At 32.9% G+C, this 22,601-nt stretch overlaps 2 protein-coding genes across 3 annotated transcripts in view; one reads left to right on the top strand and one right to left on the bottom strand.

The window, feature by feature from the left end:
• Positions 1–22,601, bottom strand: part of LOC129787254 (RING finger protein 17) — a 97,170-nt gene that overhangs the window by 27,370 nt on the left and 47,199 nt on the right. The gene's annotated exons all lie outside the window — the stretch shown is intronic.
• LOC129787258 (uncharacterized) lies at positions 1,146–21,656 on the top strand. Of its 2 annotated transcripts, XM_055822701.1 has the most exons (5): positions 1,164–1,301; positions 1,541–1,828; positions 17,727–17,912; positions 18,007–18,117; positions 20,907–21,656. In XM_055822701.1, the coding sequence occupies exons 2-5, from the start codon at positions 1,768–1,770 to the stop codon at positions 21,131–21,133; spliced, it is 585 nt and encodes a 194-aa protein (XP_055678676.1). In that variant the 5' UTR covers positions 1,164–1,301; positions 1,541–1,767; the 3' UTR covers positions 21,134–21,656. The 2 variants fall into 2 exon arrangements, with proteins under 2 accessions (XP_055678675.1, XP_055678676.1); XM_055822700.1 differs by having other exon boundaries at positions 1,146–1,828.

Here is a 22,601-nt window from a genome sequence, read left to right as displayed (position 1 = left end):
ACCTTTTCAATATAACTTTTGCACAGAGACTCTCCTCAATTTCTGTCCACCACACTGTACTCCGTATATTATGTATACAGTAGCTGGAAGCACGCGAGTGCAACGATTGCTTTTATATTGGAGGTTAAATGCAATTTTAGAGATGTTTTTGCACAGAATACTTGAAACTAGTGATTGTTTTGTACAATTCAAGAATAGAATAACAATGCTTAGCTAAGACACACACCCAAACTATGCTAAACAGACCTGAATTTACACGTAATACCTTCAGATTTCATTACTGATTTAATTAGCTAGAAAGTAAAAGTCTTTTTTTTTACAATAAATATAATAAATCTTGCAGTGTTAAATTCATAATTTAAAAATAAATGGTAAAGTCAAGACACAAACCACTTTTTCTTATATCTCGCGTTCTGAAACAGATAGTTCGCCCTAATTTGGATATGTTTTTTGAGAAAAAAAATTATGGAACTTTGGAGTCACGATTGTTTAGACATCCATCAAACTGACAACATAGTCTCCCCTAAATGTTTTCTCTTAACAAGACTTTAAAATTCTTCTAAATCAAAGGTGAAATAGAATGCCATTTAAATGAACACAAAAATTTATGCTCAAAGAAATTCCAAATGATTTTTCAAATTACTTCAAATGTAGGTATATAGCATTTCCAATATATATTGTGATCTTGCAGTTTAGGCGTGATCGAGCCATAAAACTTCATATACCTACTAAATGTTGTATTTGTGTTGTACATAATGTGTGTGGAAAAGTGTCCAAGCCCCTTGGATGCCCCTCTTTTTCCACACACACACTCCTCCCCACCACCCCCAATTCTATTGTACAAAAATGTTTTCGATCTCGAAAAGTACACAAGATTGCTTTTTTTTTCTTCTTCTCTTCTTAACCCAGCTGAGCCATAACATACTGCAAAATTCTCTCTGGGTGCAACGGTGTGCTCTCATGTCTTACACCTCTCTTTCACTCCCGCACCATCTCAATGTAAAACCTTATGCTTGAAGATTAAGTAAATATGTACATGAAAAAAAAAGAGAGGAGCTGCCAATTCGTGCCTCTCACATGTGCTTACTGCCCTGGCTGCTGCTCCGCGAAGACACGAGAGCTTAGAGGCGACCAAAAGCAATTTCAATACTGTAAGATCAACCAGTGTGAGGTGAGGTACACTCTAAGGCGGCGGCAAAAGACACACGACGCTCTTGGTCTTTGGAAAAGCTCGCGCACCCAACGCTCACTTCTATTACATTATATTGCATCTTCAATCAAGCTGTGACACAGTTTTGTTGGTAAAACGTTAAAGTTTACTGGCGCGATTAATTTCTGTGTTTAGTGTTGTTTTTCATGTGAAGAAGCTTCTTGTTTTTTACTTTTCCTCCATTCCTGCTGAGTGAGATTTACTAAACTGAACCATTTTTGGTGCAGTATGGATCTCTCATTTCAAAATTAACCTCCTTTCCTTAAGAAGATCCCTTCCCCATGTTGTCTTAGACACAAAGATTACCTTGTAGAAAATTTCTTTATGTAGAGTGTGTTGAAAAACTGTGACTTATTTCACACAAAATAATATTAAACGATCCCACCAACCATCTGGATAAAACAACTAACAAATCATAACGTGGAGAAAGGAGAATTATCATCATCAAGATCAGTGAAGATCGCAACTCAATTTGTCTCCAGTTCATCACCGTAATCACCCCAACCATCTGCAGTGTGTGACACAATCTTCTCGCCAGCAGTCAATTTATACTCATAATGATTTTCCGTGTTTCACTAATTGCTCTGTGCATCTTTGGATACAGCGTACTGACCACAGGTAATTTATACATTGCACACACCTTCCTTCATATACATATAGTTGTCACGCGAAGATTGGCCTCATACATATAGAATTACCCTTCTCCCCCGAAATGCAAAAAAAATCACATAAAAAGCTTATTAATGCTTTTCTTCGCGCTCCAGGAGATTCATACAAAGTTACTTTTGCATAAAAATCTCATTATTTAGATTACTCCTTCCCAAAAAAAAAAAAACATTCGGACAGTTCCAAATGCCACATACAGGGTGGTTTTGTTGAAAATTATATTATTAGTTCAACTGTATGTTATGTAGAATTCGAAACTCTTTGCAATATGAATACAAAATTGATGGATTATTTAACAATCCATCAATGTGTGAATTTTAATATATTTCTCTACCTACATATACACACACATAAATACATATTTTGCATAAAATTCATATCAATTAGCATTTTGGATTGGTCATAACAAAAACCACAACACACTACATATTTTGCGGTTTCTGCAACAATATTGCACTATATTTTAGAAGTTTTGAGGACAGAAAAATTGATGATTAATGTTCAATATTTATTTTGAATTTTGAGAAAGAAAGAAAACAGATTTCTTACAGGTGTGCGAAAGAGATTTGATAAATTCTGGCGGTGGAGTACAATGACTTATTTTATTCATTATTTGAAAAAAAAAATATTAGGGGGGACTCACTAAAATTACAGTAAAGCAGTAAGACGTCAGCAGTAAATTAAATATTTTCTTATTCTTTTCTGTTTAAAATCTGCAAATCCAAGACAATAATTTCGACGAAACCTATAAATTATTTAGAAGAAAAAATAATGCAAAGACTTAAAATAAGTTTTTGGTCCAACCTAATCCAATTTTCTATTAAAATTTATAATTTTTTTTTCACTTGGACTTTAATTGTCTAATGAACGAATTAAACGATTTAAAATTTAAGATCAAATTTAAAATTTAAATTTGAGGTTATGTTCCTTACGTGACAACAACGCCACAGAAGATTTTTCTTACACCACTTTAATCACAAATGTTAAGTATTTTTGCTACTAATCTACATTATTGGGTGAACTTGAAAATCAGTATGTCATAGATAAAAGAAAATCTTAAATTACCCTTGTTTTATTTCCATTAAAAATAAACCTTTAATTTACTCACTGAAGGCTAAAATAAAACCTTTAAAGTTCCACCGAAGTCTTGAATTAAAAAATGAAGATAAAGTGAATGCGATTGTACTGTCAGACACGCTTCTTTTAACTTCCGAATATAAAATTAGCTACTTGATGTGGAAACACCCTGTGCATTATTCATGTACAATATTTATATCATTTAAGTGAAGAAGATGAAACATTCCATGCTAAGAGGTGGTGGTGTATGAAAAAGTAGCATGAATCGAGCAATTTATTTTTATGTTACATCGTTTGTTCCCCTAACCGTGCGATCTTTCTTGCACAATTCAATTCATTTTGCCAACATCTCTGCATATCGCTTTGTCCCTTTGTGTCCAAAAACACTTAATCGTCTTCAGAGTAAAACATTAATAAATAAAAATTTCACCTCTAGCACACCATGGTCTTTTTAGCTGTGATTCTTTCTTGAAAGAAGCACAGCTTCTGTGTACACTCCAAAATGCAAAGTCGTCAGATCGGGCTCAAACTTGGGATGAGCACGAATTAGGGTCCCCACATTCCAAAAAACGTATGCGCCAAAAATTGGTCCGTCCGGCCGTCCGTCCGGCCGGCCGGAACCTTTTGCTAAATTACAAGAGAACGGTAATAGATAGAGACTTGCGGTCAACGGCAAAGTTCATATATCGGGTGGAAGACATCCGATTATGACGTCAGATCCGACCCCCCACCCCTCCGTCCGCCATTTTGAATAACCTCAAAATTTTGTTTTGCCTATATCTCAGCCCCTGTAATAGCTAAAAATCTGAAATTTTTATATGTTGTAGGGGCCATCAAGACCTTTCCAACGATACCTCATTTTTGAAAATCGGCCAAGCCGTTTAGCCAATATGGCCGCCACAATTTTTAATCGAAAATCGGCCATAACTTGAGAACGGCTTGACCGATTTTGATCAACCCGGGGTCAAATGAAAGATATTAATGAGCCCTACAACTGCTCGGAACATTGCAAGTTCAAAAAATGACCGCAAGTGGCGCTAAAATCGAAAACAAAATTTTCGATGAGTTTTCGATGAATATCTCGAGCACCGCTTTATAGAATTGCTTCATATTTTGATATGTTATAGTTGGCTATAATATCTACCACCATGCCAAAAATGAAGAAAATCTATGTAGCCGTTCCGGAGATATCGCGTTTTAAAGTTAACATGTCATATCTTGAGTTGCATGACTAACGCCCCGCGAAGCGGGGCGTTTTATATATACACATATAAAAGTAAAGTGAAATATATATATAAATGTATAGATATATACATTATATATACATATAAAAATGCAAAGATAAATATATATAAACTGCAAAGATAAAAATTAAATATAGCATGGATGGAACAGTATAAAGCGAAAGAACGGTAAGTAAAACTTACGGGCTGTGATTCTTTCTTTGTCAGTGAAATGTGAAGATGGCTGAAAATTGGGGATGGGCAAATTTTGAGGAAGGCTTTCTCGCGTACCGAATCACAGCCAACGCCCACGATTAAGGCATTTCACAAAATATCTGCGCGTTGGCTGTGATTCGGTACGCGAGAAAGCCTTCCTCAAAATTTGCCCATCCCCAATTTTCAGCCATCTTCACATTTCACTGACAAAGAAAGAATCACAGCCCGTAAGTTTTACTTACCGTTCTTTCGCTTTATACTGTTCCATCCATGCTATATTTAATTTTTATCTTTGCAGTTTATATATATTTATCTTTGCATTTTTTTTTTCTCATCTACCATAGAAGTGTAGCTTGCTATATACAAATAGGGAACTTATGTAGACCTATGCTTGCACGTGAAATGCCTTTTGAAAGGCGTAGTTGGGTCTTATTGAAATCAGAAAAATTTTCACAATTTCTTCAATAAAAAGCTACGCCCAAGAAAGACATTGAGGGAAACTTGTTGTCCGGTATAAAATCCATTTTACATTGCAACACAGTGGGTTGCATGATGTCAAAGGTCAGATGAATTTTCAAGTCATCTCGTAATGCTAAAGTTTGTATTAAATTTAACCATGATGGTTTTGGTATAGAGAGTACTTTTTGTTGTTGTTCAAAGAGTTGATTTGAAAGCCCCTTTTTCCACTTTAAAGTCTCTCAATTTTTATTTCTCTTCAAAATGACTAACGAGAGTGTTTACAATGTAATTCACTGGTTTTCACTAAATTACCCTCCAATTTACTCAAATTCTCACATTCTCGCTGTTCTGCATTATTTATTGATCCCTTGTGAGTGTGTTATATGTTGCTGATTGTATGATGTTAGTAACTCCCGGCATTTGGAATCACGTAATAGACCACGAGTCAACCTAATGACAACACAATGTACTAAACGATAAAAAACTCAAGATTATTCAGCGTCACTCGCACTCTACAATTTAGTTAGGTACCTATACGTACATATAAGAGATCACTTTCTCCCAAAAGGTGACTCCTTGAGAAAAAAAAACAAAGGAAGGGCACATCAACCAGTAGTATAACCCATTAATCCATCCTCGTTCCACATTTTCATCCAAAAATCATTAATCTAATTTTCCTTTTTTTGCACTTTTCAATCAAATTTACAGCCCAAAGCCTTTTGTTTCCACTCCTAATGCATATCCCGCGCGTATAATTTTTTTTCTCTTTCTCTCTTTCTTTGCATAAACCTTTAGAGAGATCCAACCAAGGTGACTCAAATTAAACGTCTTTTAAATTTTTACATTGATGTGTGTTGTATTTAAAATACTACCTATTTTTGTGATCTATCCGCATATACAGCATACATTTCATATATAGGTAATGTAATTCTTCATACTCAATCACCTCAAAGAGTGGAAAAAAGTGTGGCTGGCGCAAGGTTGAAATCGTCAACACTGTCATTAGTCGTTTTATTTTGTTGAAGTACAACAACACTTCTCCTATGTAACATTAAAGACGATGCTTTTAAGCAAAACAAAGCACAATATGGGAAAACTTTCCAACCCATACTCTATATATGCATATGTATAATAAAATTACCATGGACAGCTGAAAGATGAAATATTGAATGAAATATCGAATAATATACAAGACATGTAATTTAGGATGTCTTCAGCTTACCACTGAATGCACCTCCTCTCTTCTAAGCCACTAAAGTGACACGGAAGGCGAAATAAACTGAGACAACAAGTAATTTCCATGTCTATCACACAATTTTAAATGTCCCAAAAAACTGTTAAAAATGTGACTTAATAATTGCAATTATATCGAATAAATAAGCTCATGTATTGGAATTTGAATAAATTAATCAATCACAACACTAATATATTTTATTATGTAAAATGCGCAGACAGGATGAAAGAAGATCTCCTTGCACATTTAAGTAACACACCGCACTACATAAGAGAGAAATTTCTTTAAGAAAACAACCACTTAGGTGAGAAATATAATGAATTGTCTTTTTCATTGCATAATTTTGAGAATCATAGAGCATAAAGATTCCTTTTTAGATTATGGTGTGTCTGTGTGTGATATTTAGATAGTTAATTCAACTACGGAGGAACTTTAATTGCTTCTCATTCAAGACCATTTCGCCGTTTTCTTTTGATTATGTGAAAATTATTCTGTCAATAAGAAAGCAATATTATAGTCTATTCAAATCCAATAAGGAAGCACAAAAAAGATTGAAATCTTTCATTTTAAAATCAACAGTTTAGTATAGTATAGTTGAATTTCTTAGGCTTCATTTGGCATCTTTTAGGCGTTTACGTTTGACTTGTCAATCAGTGTTTGAAATCAAATTTATTCACAAAATGTCGAATTAAATTGTTTCAGAAATGAGGTTTATTTGATAATAAATTGGAAATTATACTATAATGGTGGAGTATTGAAGTCTTTTGTTTCGAAAAAGAAACTGAAAGTGTTAGGACGTTAACCCAGATAAATTCTTTCCTTTTACTGAGAGATTTTAGTTAGTTAGCTAGTAATCAGCAATGATTGATTGTTTTGCAGATTGAAAGAATTATCAAAATCTAGGACATTTAGAACTTTTAAGAATAATATTTACATTCTAACCTTTCAAGGCCGGGAAAGAAAATATAAAAGTTTCTAACCAAGTTGGGCAACGAACCTGCTTTTCTCAGTATTTGCAATGACCTCTTCGGTGCGCAAAATGACTAAAATTTATTTTGAAAATTCTTTTAGATCATCTTACCAAGAAAGATCATATTTAGAACTTATCTAAAACCCCTACGTAACCCATTTTAACCCAACCAGGTGACCATCAGAAAATTGATGACATAAATCGAGGATTAATTTGAAAATTTAAATTTTTTGATTCCATTTTAAAAGGCATTTGAATTTTTTATTTCCTTGTTGAAATTTTAATCAAAATCTTTATAAATATTTTGCCATATATATTCACACAAAATGATTTACGACTATCTCCCCCTAAAAGCTCTCGCTTCAAGCAAAATAATACTTTAGTGTCTGCCTTTCCTGCATTGAGCTATATATTTTTCGTGTTGCCAAGAAAAATTCTGCTTCGTCGTCTCATATTAGTATTCAGGCATACTCGATCACTCACACTTAAATTAATTTATCAATCGTGACTTCAGCCTTAAACGCTCAAGCTCACTCTCTGTTGCTAAATGTTATTGAATATAAAATCATATCATGACGATCAAGGAAAGCGTCGCCCCGTATTATGTGTATGGTATTAAATAAATTACTTAATATCACATCATTTCCACAAACAGTCATCTCTCAATTCACTCAATGAGGAATAAAAAAAAACGTAACTTGTCTCACTATTTTTTTTTAATCGTCGAGCTCTCACACTCTACATCGCTGTGAGATAAATTACTTATTTGTACTTATTGCATGCGATGGATTTATCGAAGATAAAAAAAATGCAATAAAGCCGCTTGTTGGCTGATGATATGATTTCACTTAAAAGAATATCCAGTTCCGTTGGTGAATGAGGTGGAATTTTATAAAGAAAATATTATTAAGTCATGAGAAAATGTACCGAAATCTTCATTATTTAGTTTCAATTAAAAGTATTTTGAACATAACAAATATTTCATATCTAACATGGAATTTTCATGCCCATTTAGCTATTTATATACAATATAGAGACTCAAAGTATCTTTTCATTGCATCCTATTGAGGTTAAAAACACAATTTTAAAGCACTTATGATATCAATAAATTATTTAAATAAAAGCTATGCATTTTACGGCTTTTTATCATATTTTTCCCATTCTAATCTCACACATAAATTAATTGTTTCATTCTACAGATATTTTTTTTCTCTAAATTTCTGTCGCACACTCTGGAAGTACACGGTGTGAGATAAAAAATATGATTAATATTTCATAGACACACCGTCTCTCTCTCAAACAATTACATCATGCACAGACATTAAGTGAAAAACTTGGGAGTTGCTTTGTGGGTGACATCATATGTATATGCGAGAATTAACAAAAATTGCAGACCTTGACTTCAAAAAAATCTTAATGCATTTTTAATTTTATTTACAAAATATCAACAATGGTTGACATTTTTTTGTGTACTTCCATACTCTTGAATAACAGCGTGAGAGTGAAGATGAATTTTTTTATTTGCGATATTTTGCAGTTGATTTTTTTTGTCGACCAATATATTGCATTTTAATTTAACCTGCACCTCTCTTTTGGCCTCTATTGTTGTTTCACTCAATGAAAACTGTCTATTGTCTTGCACTTTGGGCATGTCTTATGTCTCTTACCAATAGGAGACTAAAAGAAGAGGGACATTAAATCGAGAAGAAAACAGTGACAACGCCAAGAATTTAACAAAACAAAAAACATTCATAATAATGCAATTTTCCATGCAGATTTTTTTGTTTTTAATGGGATTTCCGAATAAAAAAAGAAATAGTCGTTGTATATAAATTGCTTATGCTGCACGTAAAATGTTACTTGTATGTGTACACTATATTACGTGGGTGTGGTACAGTGTAAGATGTACAAATAGCTTAAATGCCTTACTAAAGGAGACCCCAAAAATAAGAGGGACAGGAAAGTATGTATGTTCTCCTTGAGACCCACCAAGACACCACAAATTGCACGATCAATTAAATTTGTGCGGCATATGGTGAGTTAAATTGCTAATATACAACAGAAGATAAAATTGGGTGATCAGCATAGGGAAAAAGTTGTACGATCACCTCAACGCACACCATTTGAAGAAAATCTCATTGTTATTTTAGACTTTATGCAGCACACACACGCTATTGTAGATAATATTTTCAAATTTCATATGCATATGGTCTTTTTTTGACGGCAAAACATTAAGGGGGCCCCCTCTAGAGAGTTTCAAGAATGAGACACACACCGCATCGAGTACAAAATCATACTTTCAGAAGCCTCCGAGGCAATAGAGTACGTCTAACTATAAAGCACAACAAAACCTCTCAGCCCACTCACAAATTTATGCTCCTTCGCCAATATGTATGTACCAGGTACACTCCCCCAACTAATTATAGGGTCGTGGAATATAATTAATCTAGATCAAGAGGGGCTACTATGCGAAACTTTTATTGATGACTTATAAATCTGTAGACTGTCTTCAGAGGTTAATCGGATCAACTAAAGTTAGAGAATTTATTTTTAACATATTTAGTTTAAAAAGGAAGTAATTTTCAATCGTTAGCTTGGAATGACTTAGAACGTAATCAAGATGATAGAACCTAGTATTCAGTGTCTAAAAAGATTTTTTTTTAAATTTCAAATTTTAAAGTAAAATATTTGGGAATTTTTATTTTAATAATTATTAGCCCCTTAATCAATTACTTGCACAATTACTATTTTGTACTGTTTGTGGAAAATATGTTGGCAAAGCCAATTACAAAGAAGCAATCGTTGTGATAATTTAATAACAGCCTGGACAAGAATCAGATTAAAAATGATTTAAGAATTTTATGAATTCCATAAATTCTTTCACGAGTCCAACAAACTGCTCATAACAACCTTATGATTGTCTTAGACTTTCAAAATAATTAAATTTCTCATTAATTTTTAAGGAGACCCTAATTTCCTTGCCTGTAGTGTGTTTAAATATGTATTACACACTGATTCTCATAGGCACAGGCACAATTTTGCATGCTACCAAATTCCATCGTCGAAAGGGGTTCTTTTGCAATCGAAAATACCCAACAAGGGATTAAATAGTCAAACACCAATTCCCCTGCATAATCAATGCAAAATGCGAACGGAATGCTAAATCAAGTTCCAGATACTAATAATTCAGCAAAAATTGAATGTGACAGAGTAAGATATTGCAAGAAAAAAATCATCATTATTTCCATCTTAATGAGCTCCAATAAATTATAAGACGCCAATTTGGGAGGTTGTCTGCAAAAACAATCTTTTCATGCGTGATTCCAATCTTTTTTTTTTCTTACCATCACCAACATCTTCCATATTAAAAACTAAAAGGAGAATCAATCAAAATTTGCCAATAGCATTGCCAAAACTTCCCCAAGTTAAATTTCAAGGTTTCCAAATGGGGAACTATTTTTATTGGGGATCCATTAAAGAAATTTCCATTAAAATAGCTGAATATCTTGCTGGTATGTAGACAACTTTTTAGCGACCATAAAACACGGTTGTAAAATCTCACGAAAGAAAATAACAAATTATATTTGCATAATTTCTAATTCTTCCTGCATTATTACTACAAAAATTTAAATATATATCCATATACCATCGTGCATTGTTGTTTAATAGTACATATTTTGCTTTTGGGAGCATAAACCCACAAAAGAAGGAGTGAATGAGTGCGACAGAATAAATAAAAGTAACAATGTGAGACAGTTGCTGCTAGAAAATATACACAACAATATGCACACATAAAGTACAAAAATAATTGATATAAATCATTGATTGGGATTTCGCAATAATGCTACAATGGTTTGTTAACTGTGACGAAGGAGGTGAGATCAATCTTGCTCTTTCCTGCCGGCTCTGATCTTTTGTACATAAGATTTGATGCCGCATTACAGTCTTTTTATTATTATTTTGTGTATTATATACATTGAAAAAAAAAATGTTCTATTGAATTGATGGTAAAATTTACCACAATGCCAAAATGTTACTTTGTTCTGTCAAATGTGACATTATCACTGTCACGTTTGACAGATGCAATAAACAACTCTATCATATGAAATAAAGTCAAAGTTATAAGAAAATTTTACTGCAAAAAATGGAAAGAATTAGATTGTATAGTTGCAGGAATGATAGAGGGCGCTTTGTGCTTTTTTTTCAAGAAGAAGATACTATTTGTCTTCTAGTAAAAAGATTATAAAAATTAAGCAAAAACAGCCAGCTCTTCCTGACATAAGAGCAATCCCTAATAGATATTTAGAGATTAAAATCAATCCTTAAAAAAACATTCAAAATTTCCGTGGTTATCTGAAGAGAAATATTTTTCTCTGAGTGTACATCTCACAAGAGATTCTTTCTCTACAGGGGCCACGCCACCTCTTATTATTTGAACCCACCGCGATCTATGGCGCGCGCGCTCCATATAAATCCCTCAAAAATAGAGGTGTGTGCTTGGATATGAAATTGCACATGGACTTTACCATTCTCACTCTAACATTGCTCCAAATTCGTGATCGCGCCAGCAGTCGCGGACAACAACACATTTCCCATGTCATCGATGGAGCTTTGCGATCTTGCCTCTTTTATGTGTTGTACGGCTGTATCACATGAATAAAAGTGAAGAAATTGGACGCAATAATTGCAAACCAAGTGGCGTACGGCATTTTTTTTACTACTACTTTAGGTCTAGTATATTCCACTCTCCTCGTATAGCCTTTTTTCCCCCCCTTGGTCATATATTTTCCGAGCCTTTTTCCCACTCCCATATTAATGCCTTCACATATAATGCACCACAATATTTTTTTCTGTATGTCAAATGCCCCTCTTGTTCTCAATTTAATTTAAACAATTTATCGATCAAAGAGATCAAATATTTAAAATCCATTAATCCCGCGCACACACAACTCATTGGAAACCACGACTTGTGGACTAATTGATGGTGATGGGGAGTTTTGAAATGCATTTTGAAGAAGGAGGAAGACAAGAAAATGTACATGACAAAAAGATGATCACTAATCATAAATTCTCAGACATTTCATCATTTTCCACACAGTACTTGCACGATTACCATAAATTGAAGGTTTAAAAAAAACAGCCAGTGCGGTGGAAGGACAGTAGAAAAAAAGAACAACTCATTGAACAATCTCATGGAATTTAAACCATCTCTTTTGTGAACTCACCACACACACAATTCATCCGCGACAGTAGGTTGAATTTCGCGATGAACGTACAAAAAAAATGCTCACACCCGAATTGAGTTAAAAAAAAAAAATATATAAATAAATAAAATGGAATTAAAGTAAATTTAAAATTTCACTCTGAACAATTTATTGCACGACATTTTAATTGTTGACCATTAATGAATGCCAGATAGGTTGTGGAAAATTTATTTTAAACAATTTGATTACATTTCAAATATTTGCAATTTAATTCCACGTGCAAGGAAATTGACTCATAACTTTTAGTAAATGAAAAATGTTAAAATTTTTATAGCACACTCGTATCCATATTATGAATTTTATCTAATTTTATCGACTATTTAAGTCGCTTTCGTACCTACAACCACGAACTTATAAGGTAGATACGAAAGATGGAAGCATCTGATGGGTTATTATTTGAGTATGATTGCCTTAGAATTTAATTTTAAAGATTGACAATTAATTTGACAGTTGATAAATGACATTACAAATTTTTCTGTCAAATCTAACTGACATTTTACAATTTTTTCATTAATTTTATCTTCTATTCTAAAAAAAACTAGTTTAGTTTTTAATTAAAGAAGTTCACTTCTATTAAAATAGTTAATAGTTAAATAGGTAATGAAAAACATCAAATTTGACACATGTCAAATAAAGTAACTGTCACATTTATGACACAATATTATCCTGACACTTTCCCCATAACTGTCAACTATGCATAGTTGCAATAGCTCAGTTTAATTTACAGGTTTTCAATATATTTTTTTTTAACTTTGAGCTTCTCTCATCAGAAAATGTGATTTTAATTACACTTGTCACTCTTGGGATTACATTTATTTACCACCAACCCACTGGGCTCATGCACAGAAACCTCTCTCTCTCTCTCGTAATAATTGTCCAACCAAAAAAATGCGTTTAATTTAAGCCTCAATTAATACAGAAAATCAATTTCAATTACACCTCTTTTTTGTCCATGTCAATCACCACCTCCCGTGGTCTCATATTCTGTAGCATAATTTGCAAAAAAAAATATATTGCAATTGGTGGAATTGCGGTGGCTTTTCGTGATATTAATTGCAAAGGAAATAGCACTCTTGGGGAGCACATAGACTCTATGTGTGAGAGATAAATAGAATCATTAGAGATCTATTTCATGAGATTATTCACACGAAATCAGATTTATCTTTTTAAATATTGTCCATTTGAGAAAATACGGTGAGAAAGAAAGAATGAAACAAAAAATCAAGATACCCTAATGAATGGATATTTTATTGCTTATAGCACACACCTCTTGAAATATATACCCTACTAATACACTACTTATTTTCAATTTTCACCTCTCCTTCTGTTCCCATATTGCATTTAGATCTCTCGATAGGTAACACACCGTATAGACCCAGACACCTTTAAAAATGGTCTGTGGCGGTGATGTGCAAAAAAAAAGTGTGCGCCTTGTCGAGATTTATTCGCATATGTCATATACTTCACACTCCGCCGTATTATGTACTTCCATCCATTGGAAGAAGGTGATAATTGCGAGGCAATTTTTTAATATTTAATACCGCATGTACAATATCGCGTGAATTCGATTATAATGATACATTTCAACATTTTTCATTGCTCCCATCTGTATGAGCATTTTATGTGTGTACAATATGCCTTCAATCTAATATGGGTGGCTTTGGAAGTCACGAGCGCAAAAATTGAGATCATGTCTTTTGCCCCCGCCTCCCCCTACCATACATTTTCAAGCATTATAAATTTAACTCATTCTAAAAAGGCACACAACAAAAACACAACACTGTTGCCCCAAATACAAAAAGATTCATACATAATCTTGGTACAAATTAAATTTCGACTCAATTTATTGTTGTTGACTCTCAGGTGTAGTCAAAAAGTTATCATGTTTCACATTCATAATACTGGTTGGTATAATACATTAAAATAGTCTTCATTCATTTTGTTAAACTATGGTTTATATACTATACTATGTGTAATATACAATTCCTTCATCTCACAGCACATGTCAATCTCAATTGGTAAAAAGGGAACACGTGAGTGCACACTTGAGGAATTGTGTTGTAAAATAATTTAACACCATTTCGAATTAATTGAAAGGTAGATAATTACAAATTTATTGAATTCCATTTCAAACTATGTATAATTTTAAAAGCATCTCCAGCATGTTGTTTTATACCATTACAACATGTATGTATATCACTCATCAGTTGGTTGTTGAGAGCTTTTCAAGAAGAAACGAGATTAAAAAAAATAAGAAGACTTTACTTGATTGCAATGTATGTTGTGCTAAATTCTATATGTGAATTTGTCTCTCTTGTGGTGAGAGGTTTTTTCAAGAGATGCGTACACAACTTTCGATTGATTTTATGTATTATAGGAGGTATACTACATATTAGTTTACAATCAATCCCATATGATTACATTCAATAAAAGAAACATGTTTAGTGCAATAATTCAATAAAGTTTTTGAAGAAAACCATCTTGGTTAAATGCCATTTTATGTATTTGATAAACAAGTTAACATTACCTAATAATAAGACTTGCAGTATAGAGTTTCCTTGAAGAACCTGGGTGGCTTGCCCCCATGGTGCAGTGATTAAAAGCATGCTAATTACGCACCATACCATGTTGGGGGGTTGTAACATTTAATCTCTTGGGTGGTCAACATTTTTGATTATTCAGCAACATATTGAGTATTTTTAGTAGTCATTCAAATAACTTCTGTCCATTTTTTGCGCGATTAAGTGCAATACTTTTATGGAGTTAGTTCCAATGCTGCAAACGATTTTCGTTTTTAAATTATTTTAAGGTATTGTCAAAGACCCAAGAAAATTGTGATCAATTTCTGGAAAAGCTTTGGAAGAACTATTTATTATCAATTAATAATCATAAGAGAATTCTGTTTTGAGCTTTGATTTTCCACAAAAAGAAACTCAGGAAAATTCGTTAATTTCCCAGAATTTTTTTTCTAAAAAAGTGTTAGATTCTGTTAAAAATCTTTTCTTTTCTTACAATTTGTCAGTTTGTCAGATTTTGACAGTTTCTTTCTTTCCTTAATCATATTTTTAATGGAACATTAATTTTACACAGTTCTTTAAAGTTTTAAAGATCTCTCTGACTGTTTTCAAAAATAGAAATCCTTTGATTTTTTTAATGGAACGATAATAAAATGATTAAAGGAGATCAAACGTCAAAATCTTACAATAAGCTTTCAGTTGTAAAAAAATTAAATATTTTTGACAGAATGTACCTCTATGACTACAGCTAAACTTTTTCAATGCCTTAAAATAAATTAGAAATTAAAAGTAGTTACAGCTCAGAGATTTGCATTGAAAATTTGCAAAATAGTGGAAGCAAATTTTGGGAAAAGCTTCAAAGATTGATAAACAGATAAAAACTCTTCTCAGCATAATGTAGTCTAATGACAGTTATATATCTATGACGTAGGCAATTAATTTATCTTAATTCCTATTCGAATGTATATGAATGATATAAATTCAACTTTTCTACACAAAATCCTAATGCAAAAAACGAAACAGAGTTCCCATCAAAACTGGATGTATAATTATTGTGGCTCATAAAACTCATACTAATGGTTTTTTTTAATCTCTAAAATTGAAATGGAGTTATTTGTAAATAAATAAAAAGATTGCAAAAGTTGTAGGACGTCCCAATAAATCAAACAAGACATACACAAATCAATATTACCAATTTAAAATGGTTTGATGGTAATAAACTAGGCGTGAAATGTGATTCTTTTCCACTAAATCGTTCTACAATAAATTGAATTGCAAAATCAATCTCATTTGCAATTACATCAATTCGTTCAGCAATGCCAGAATCCTTTGACAATTAATTCAATTGATGCATCGCGCGGTGCAATACATTTCCCAATACATCCCACCCTCAATATATGTACCTTCACTCAGTCATAGTATATTTTCTATACCCGAATTATTACCGTGTGGTATCATCGGAACTTGTATATTGCATTTTCACTCGCTCATCACTATATTGCCGCCGCATTGAATGCTGTGAATAATATTGATTTATGAATTATTTATGTCACATCATGTAAGAAGATACCAAAAGTAATTAAATCATCAGTACCAATGTCAATTTGGTGGACAAGTTTTGATAAATTTATTGCATTAATACAATACCGGGAGGTGTTTTAACCATCAATGTATATAGCAATGATTTGCTAATTGAATTTCATAATCTTCCGCACCACCTCGAGGCACCATATCAACGACCGTTGTAAATGATCCCACACCACAGAACATGAGTGTAAATTGATTCACTTAATAAATGTTTCGACGTTTCACTGTGTATTACTCACTTTTTTTTCAACTTGAATGTTTATTGTAAATGGCCCCTTTGGACATTTCAAATCAATAAAACTCAATACGATAGCGTGACATGAGTTTTTAAAAAAAAGTGCTTCTTAATTTACCGAGAATAGTTACCGTAAAAACTATACTTTTATTACACTTGTACCCTTTACGATAGTTTGGCTTCTTATGCGGCGACAGATTTGTGGTGTTACACTACTATGACTATTGTGGTTTAATGTCACGCATAGTGAAGGTCTGTATTGTGTAACATGAACGCACTTTACATAATTTCAGATGGCACTTTAGCAAAATTTTATTACTTGTATTCCAATTTACTACACATGTTTTCCATTTTCACGAGTCCGTCAAATTTTATTTTACTACATAAATCATAAAATGACATATTTCTGAAATCACCTAAACTCCCTTTTAATTATATGTTTTTGAATTGAAATTAATTAAATTAAATAACATAGGAATTCAATTGACTAAAACTAAATGTATAATATAGCATTATAGCTGCGACCCTCTGGGAGGCATTCAACCGAAGAAAATTCTTTGCGCAAAAACACTATGATGGTTAATTAATTCATTTTGTATGCGGTTATCTCATTCGCTGAATCTTCCTCACTTAATAATCTTGCACATACACGCAAAATGTTAAAGGTCTCTTCTGTGCGTCAATTCCGGTGTCCACACATTTATTACACCCCATTATAAACCATCACCAATTTTTTTATTATTATTGGCGGTGAGTGTTTAAAGAGTTAAACTCCTGGTTATGCTGCAAGATTTTCCACCTCCACCACATTAAATACGATGAAGATGATGAGAAGGTCAGAAGAATTCTTAAGTTGAGACATGAAATGTGTATTGAAAATGCTAAGACGTCAAGGAGAACATCTAACAAAATCACTAGATCAACATTTTCATGGCTATACACACCGCACAATTAATTGTATTAAACTAAAAATAATAATAAAAGTGAAATCGAGTTAGAATGCTAATTAGATGAACATGATTGTTGTATATAAAACATTGTATATCTAATGAACTCTTTGCTTACACAGATTCAAAGGAGTCAGTGAGATCGAAGAGAGCTAAACGCCCCCGAGCACCATCGATCCAGGACTTTCGACCTGAACCTAAGCAAAATCTCGATGAACTACGCGAAGAACCACAACCTGTAGACATCCCAATTGGTTTCCTATCGCCATCAGTTCGGGAATACCTTGAACTTGGAAGATCCATTCCTGGTGAGCTTAATAACTCCCTCTTTACTTCCAAACATCTCAATTCAATCAACCATAAAAGAAATCAATAGGTTAATGTTTTATTAACATATTTCAGGTCGCCCTGGCACTGACTATCCCATCCTCTCGGCAATCCCCTACACGAACTTCTACTGCGACGATCAACCATATCCGGGCTTCTTCGCCGATATGGATACAAGATGTCAAGGTGAATACTTTTTGCGCTACACACCGCCTCATCCGTTCGACACTTGCAATTAATCTCACCTTTGTTCATCTCTTCCACACACAACCTCTATTCTATGCAGACTTTGTGGTATTTCGTGCATCAAAGAAAAATATATGTCGATAGTTTTGTGAAAAGTTCTTTTGCTTTTCAAACGTTCAGCGGCTAAGTTTATCTGCTAATGTCAGAATTGCTTCATTTTTTTTGCAAAGAATGTTATGCACGAGGCATAGTGTAAGTCCCCCGCATGTAACCAAAATTGGCTTTTAAATTATTGTAGGGGATCATTAAAGATTCAAAATAAGCGTGGTCATTTCCCGGAAAAGCGCTGGGAAACCTACGAATTTTCCGGTTTTTGGTGTAACCTATATTGATTTATTTCTCAATTTCTATCAATTGTAGAATATTGCGATTGGTGTCAAATGAAAGCTATATCAATGCTTAATATTATATATTAAAACCATTTTCCAAAATGCACAAGAAGGTGAAAATTCGGAAAGATTTTCCGAACACGCATTTTTTTTTCGCCTCCCATTTCCAAAATATTGCATGGGACCACCTGGAACATCCCTCATTTTGTAGCTTTTTTAATCCCCTTTCATTTGGTATAGCACTTGCTGGGGAAATCTGCTGAGAAAACTGTTTTTTTTTTTTTTTTAGTGATTTTCAATGTTGGAAAAACTCACTATTCGAAGGCTGCAATGTTATACCGGAGCTCACACCGACTTAGCCGATTTAACAATGCAATACAATGTTATACAATGTTATACAATGTTATGACATTGTATAACATTGCAGCCCTCGAATAGTGAGTTTTTCCAACATTGAAAATCACTAAAAAAAAAAAACAGTTTTCCCAGCAGCTTAGCTTAGCTTTGAAAGCTTCAAGAGGAATCGTGTTGTCTCTTTCTAACTAATGCAATATTGATGAGATGGCAATACGAGGGCTGCATTGTTAAATCGGCTAAGTCGGTGTGAGCTCCGGTATAACATTGCAGCCTTCGAATAGTGAGTTTTTCCAACATTGAAAATCACTAAAAAAAAAAAAACAGTTTTCCCAGCAGATTTCCCCAGCAAGTGCTATACCAAATGAAAGGGGATTAAAAAAGCTACAAAATGAGGGATGTTCCAGGTGGTCCCATGCAATATTGTGGAAATGGGAGGCGAAAGAAAAATGCGTGTTCGGAAAATCTTTCCGAATTTTCACCTTCTTGTGCATTTTGGAAAATGGTTTTAATATATAATATTAAGCATTGATATAGCTTTCATTTGACACCAATCGCAATATTCTACAATTGATAGAAATTGAGAAATAAATCAATATAGGTTACACCAAAAACCGGAAAATTCGTAGGTTTCCCAGCGCTTTTCCGGGAAATGACCACGCTTATTTTGAATCTTTAATGATCCCCTACAATAATTTAAAAGCCAATTTTGGTTACATGCGGGGGACTTACACTATGCCTCGTGCATAACATTCTTTATGCAGAATTTTAAACTATAAAGAAGTAGCAAAGAGGCGAGTTTATTGTTGAAATGTTTGTTGTATAAAATTTTATCCAGAAACGTTACATTAAGAATTTTAAAAAGTTAAAGTTAGCAAAACGAATTAATTAAAAAAGAAAATGAATGCAAAGTTTTGTACCAAAGGAAGCTTTCAATATCAGAAAAAATATATAATAATTCAATAGTCTTTTAGTCAATAAGGGCGGATACCAATGTTTATGGAAGTCTTCACAATCTCAAATAATAATATTTTAGCTCAAGTCAAAGTTCTAGCGATATAAAATAAATAAGAATATTAACTAACATAATTGTTAATTAATTAAAGAATAAAGTACATAATCAGAATTTAAAACACAGCTAAAAAGATTGGACACAACACAGGTCTTAATTGGGTTTTCCTCCCACATTTCAAATAGTTTTATAAAAACTTTATCTGATTTTGTAAAACGATTAGAACTAAAAATTCGTCCATTAATCTGGAAAGTTTTAATTGAAAAGGTGCGAAGTGTTAATACTTTTACAGGCGTTTATTACATCCTTCTATTTAAGGCTTATTCAAATTAATTATTGATAAATAAAATCATTTCTACTACTGCTGCAAATCTTCTAGGAATTGTGTTTATTACAGACTGTGATTTATTGTAAGGTGTGAAAAGGACACTTACTTGGAATTGATATTTAAAATGTATAAAATCGATTTAAAGATAAAATATTTATTAGGAAATTAAAAGACAAACACTTCAGTTCATTAAGAAGAGAATAAGAACTTTCCTTCCATACATTTAGAAAGCTTTGAAACAGGGAAAAATTATACATTTCCCTTCAACACAAAGTAAGAAAATTAATGAAAAATCTAATTTTAAGGAAAAAACGACGCCCTATTTTTTTTTTTCAAATAGTAAATTGCCATTAATCACTGGTAAATCATTGAACATTTCATTAAAGAGTCTGATAGCATGAGATTTATCCTCTCAATAGCATAACTTGAGCGTTCATCAAATATGTAAAGGTACATGATACACAATAAATTATATAGTAGATGCACTAAATATCACAAAACATCTGACAGGCTTTCCACAAATTACTGCCTTTTAAATAAACATTGCCCAAGGTCCCATCGAAAACAATTTACATTACAATGTCTGACTGAATACTATTTAAGTTTAATTTAGTTTATTTTTTTGTTGTAGTATAGGTATGTTTCAATTGAAAATAATTGAATATTAATTATATATTTTATTTACCTCCCCAAAAACATTCAATAGGATGGCATTACTGTGACATTGATGGACGACAAGCGAGTTTCCTCTGCCCAAATGGAACCCAATTCTCTCAAGCTGTCTTCGTATGTGACTGGTGGTTTAATGTACGCTGTGATCTCTCACCCCGCCTCTATGCCATCAATGCTCGCCTCTATCAAACACCCAAAGTTAATCCAACGCGACCACATCGAATCATTACAAAGCAACTGATTGATGATATTTTCAATTAATTGCATCATCACCAACAATTGCACTCAAATATACTGAGATATTCCCTCCTCCCATCTCTCTTCCATACTATGTATACACTTTCATGGATTTCTTCCTCTCAAAACATTTTTTTTCACCATCATTTTGTATAGCAATTAACTTGGTTAATTAAAAAGATTTTGCAGACATAAAAACGGCACGTACAATGTGCAGAAGTTTAGAGAAAAAAAAATCTAGAGCAGTGCCATCCAATACAATCACTTTTCTTGAAGACAAAAAAATATCTTTCCATTGCACTCTCTTAAAAAAATACTTTAATAGGTACTGAAAAGAACGCACAAAACACTGAGAGAGTGTTGTTTGACGACAAAAAAAGTACAATTAATTTGGATCATTAAATCTCATCAAAATGTCTTAAGTTAAGAAAATATAAATTCCTTGTAAATAAATACTTTATGTAAGTTTTTTTTATATACAAAAAGTGATTAAAAATAATAAATAAAAAAAAATTATGAGCGAAGTGGAAAGGTCGCTGGAAAAGTTCGTCTTTTCATTTTCATTTGTTGTTGCCCCTAAAACGCCTAAAAGTCTGCAAACTCACACAGGTGATCCGTTAATTCAAAAAATCACTTTCACTACAAATACTTGGCGCGACTTTGAATTAAATCGCATGTTAACAAAAAAGACCTCAACAAACAATTTAAATCATTAGCAGAAAAATTCCACTAACAAAGGGTCTATTGACTTGTTAGAGTGGAGAATTTATCCTCCTCAATATGAAAGCTAATGAAGGTGAAAGCTATGATGCCAAAAAAGTAGAGTATGCAGAATTCTTCAATCCGATATACAACCAAATTAAAAGGGGAAAGAAAAACGCGAAGAATGGCAAATATTTCAATCCAAATCAATTTCCGGATAAAATCTTCTTGACATGGAAAATGAATGAGAGGGATTTGCCTCGGTGGGCACACATTTAAAATCACTTTGTCAGACCTCTTTGCTTTGCAAGAGATATGCATGGAGCACCATCGTCAATGAAATGCATTTAGCTAAAAGAAAACTCACAACGAATCAAAAAGTCAAAGAAGTCAAGAATATAAATCAACAGCACGAGACACGTGTTCCTCACATTTAAATTGTTTACTCAATAATACTGAACAACAAAATAACTGAGATTTTCTGAGAGAAAATCTTGGATTTAGAAAGTTTTTCTTTAATCTTAAATTGAGATAAGATAAAATGTACAAAGGACTAATAAGAATCTTTTTGCAAGGTTAGTCCACTACAGCGTAAACGCTTAACCTCTAGGCCGCCAAGCGGGGTCGTTGAACGACCCCAGCCCTATATTTCGTGCTATAACTTAATAAATATAAAAGTTAGCGTTCCCATCTTTTGGAAATAAGTTCCTTGGTTATCTGAGGAGGTTGTGTAAAAATTTCAGCTCAATCCGTCCACCACAAGAAAAGTTATTAAGGAAAATGTAGAAGA

This window comes from Lutzomyia longipalpis, chromosome 1, assembly GCF_024334085.1.
Source record: "Lutzomyia longipalpis isolate SR_M1_2022 chromosome 1, ASM2433408v1".
Classification (NCBI taxonomy): domain Eukaryota; kingdom Metazoa; phylum Arthropoda; class Insecta; order Diptera; family Psychodidae; genus Lutzomyia; species Lutzomyia longipalpis.
The sequence above is the reverse complement of the archived record's forward strand: the minus strand, read 5'-3'. Positions and strand labels throughout refer to the sequence as shown.

What these genes read in the sequence shown, in the direction of transcription:
- LOC129787258 (XM_055822700.1), top strand. Translation starts at nt 1,768, where the DNA reads ATGATTTTCCGTGTTTCACTAATTGCTCTGTGCATCTTTGGATACAGC. An exon ending in ATACAGCGTACTGACCACAG is followed by an intron (nt 1,829 to 17,726) that starts GTAATTTATACA and finishes TTGCTTACACAG; the next exon opens with ATTCAAAGGAGTCAGTGAGA. An exon ending in ACTTGGAAGATCCATTCCTG is followed by an intron (nt 17,913 to 18,006) that starts GTGAGCTTAATA and finishes AACATATTTCAG; the next exon opens with GTCGCCCTGGCACTGACTAT.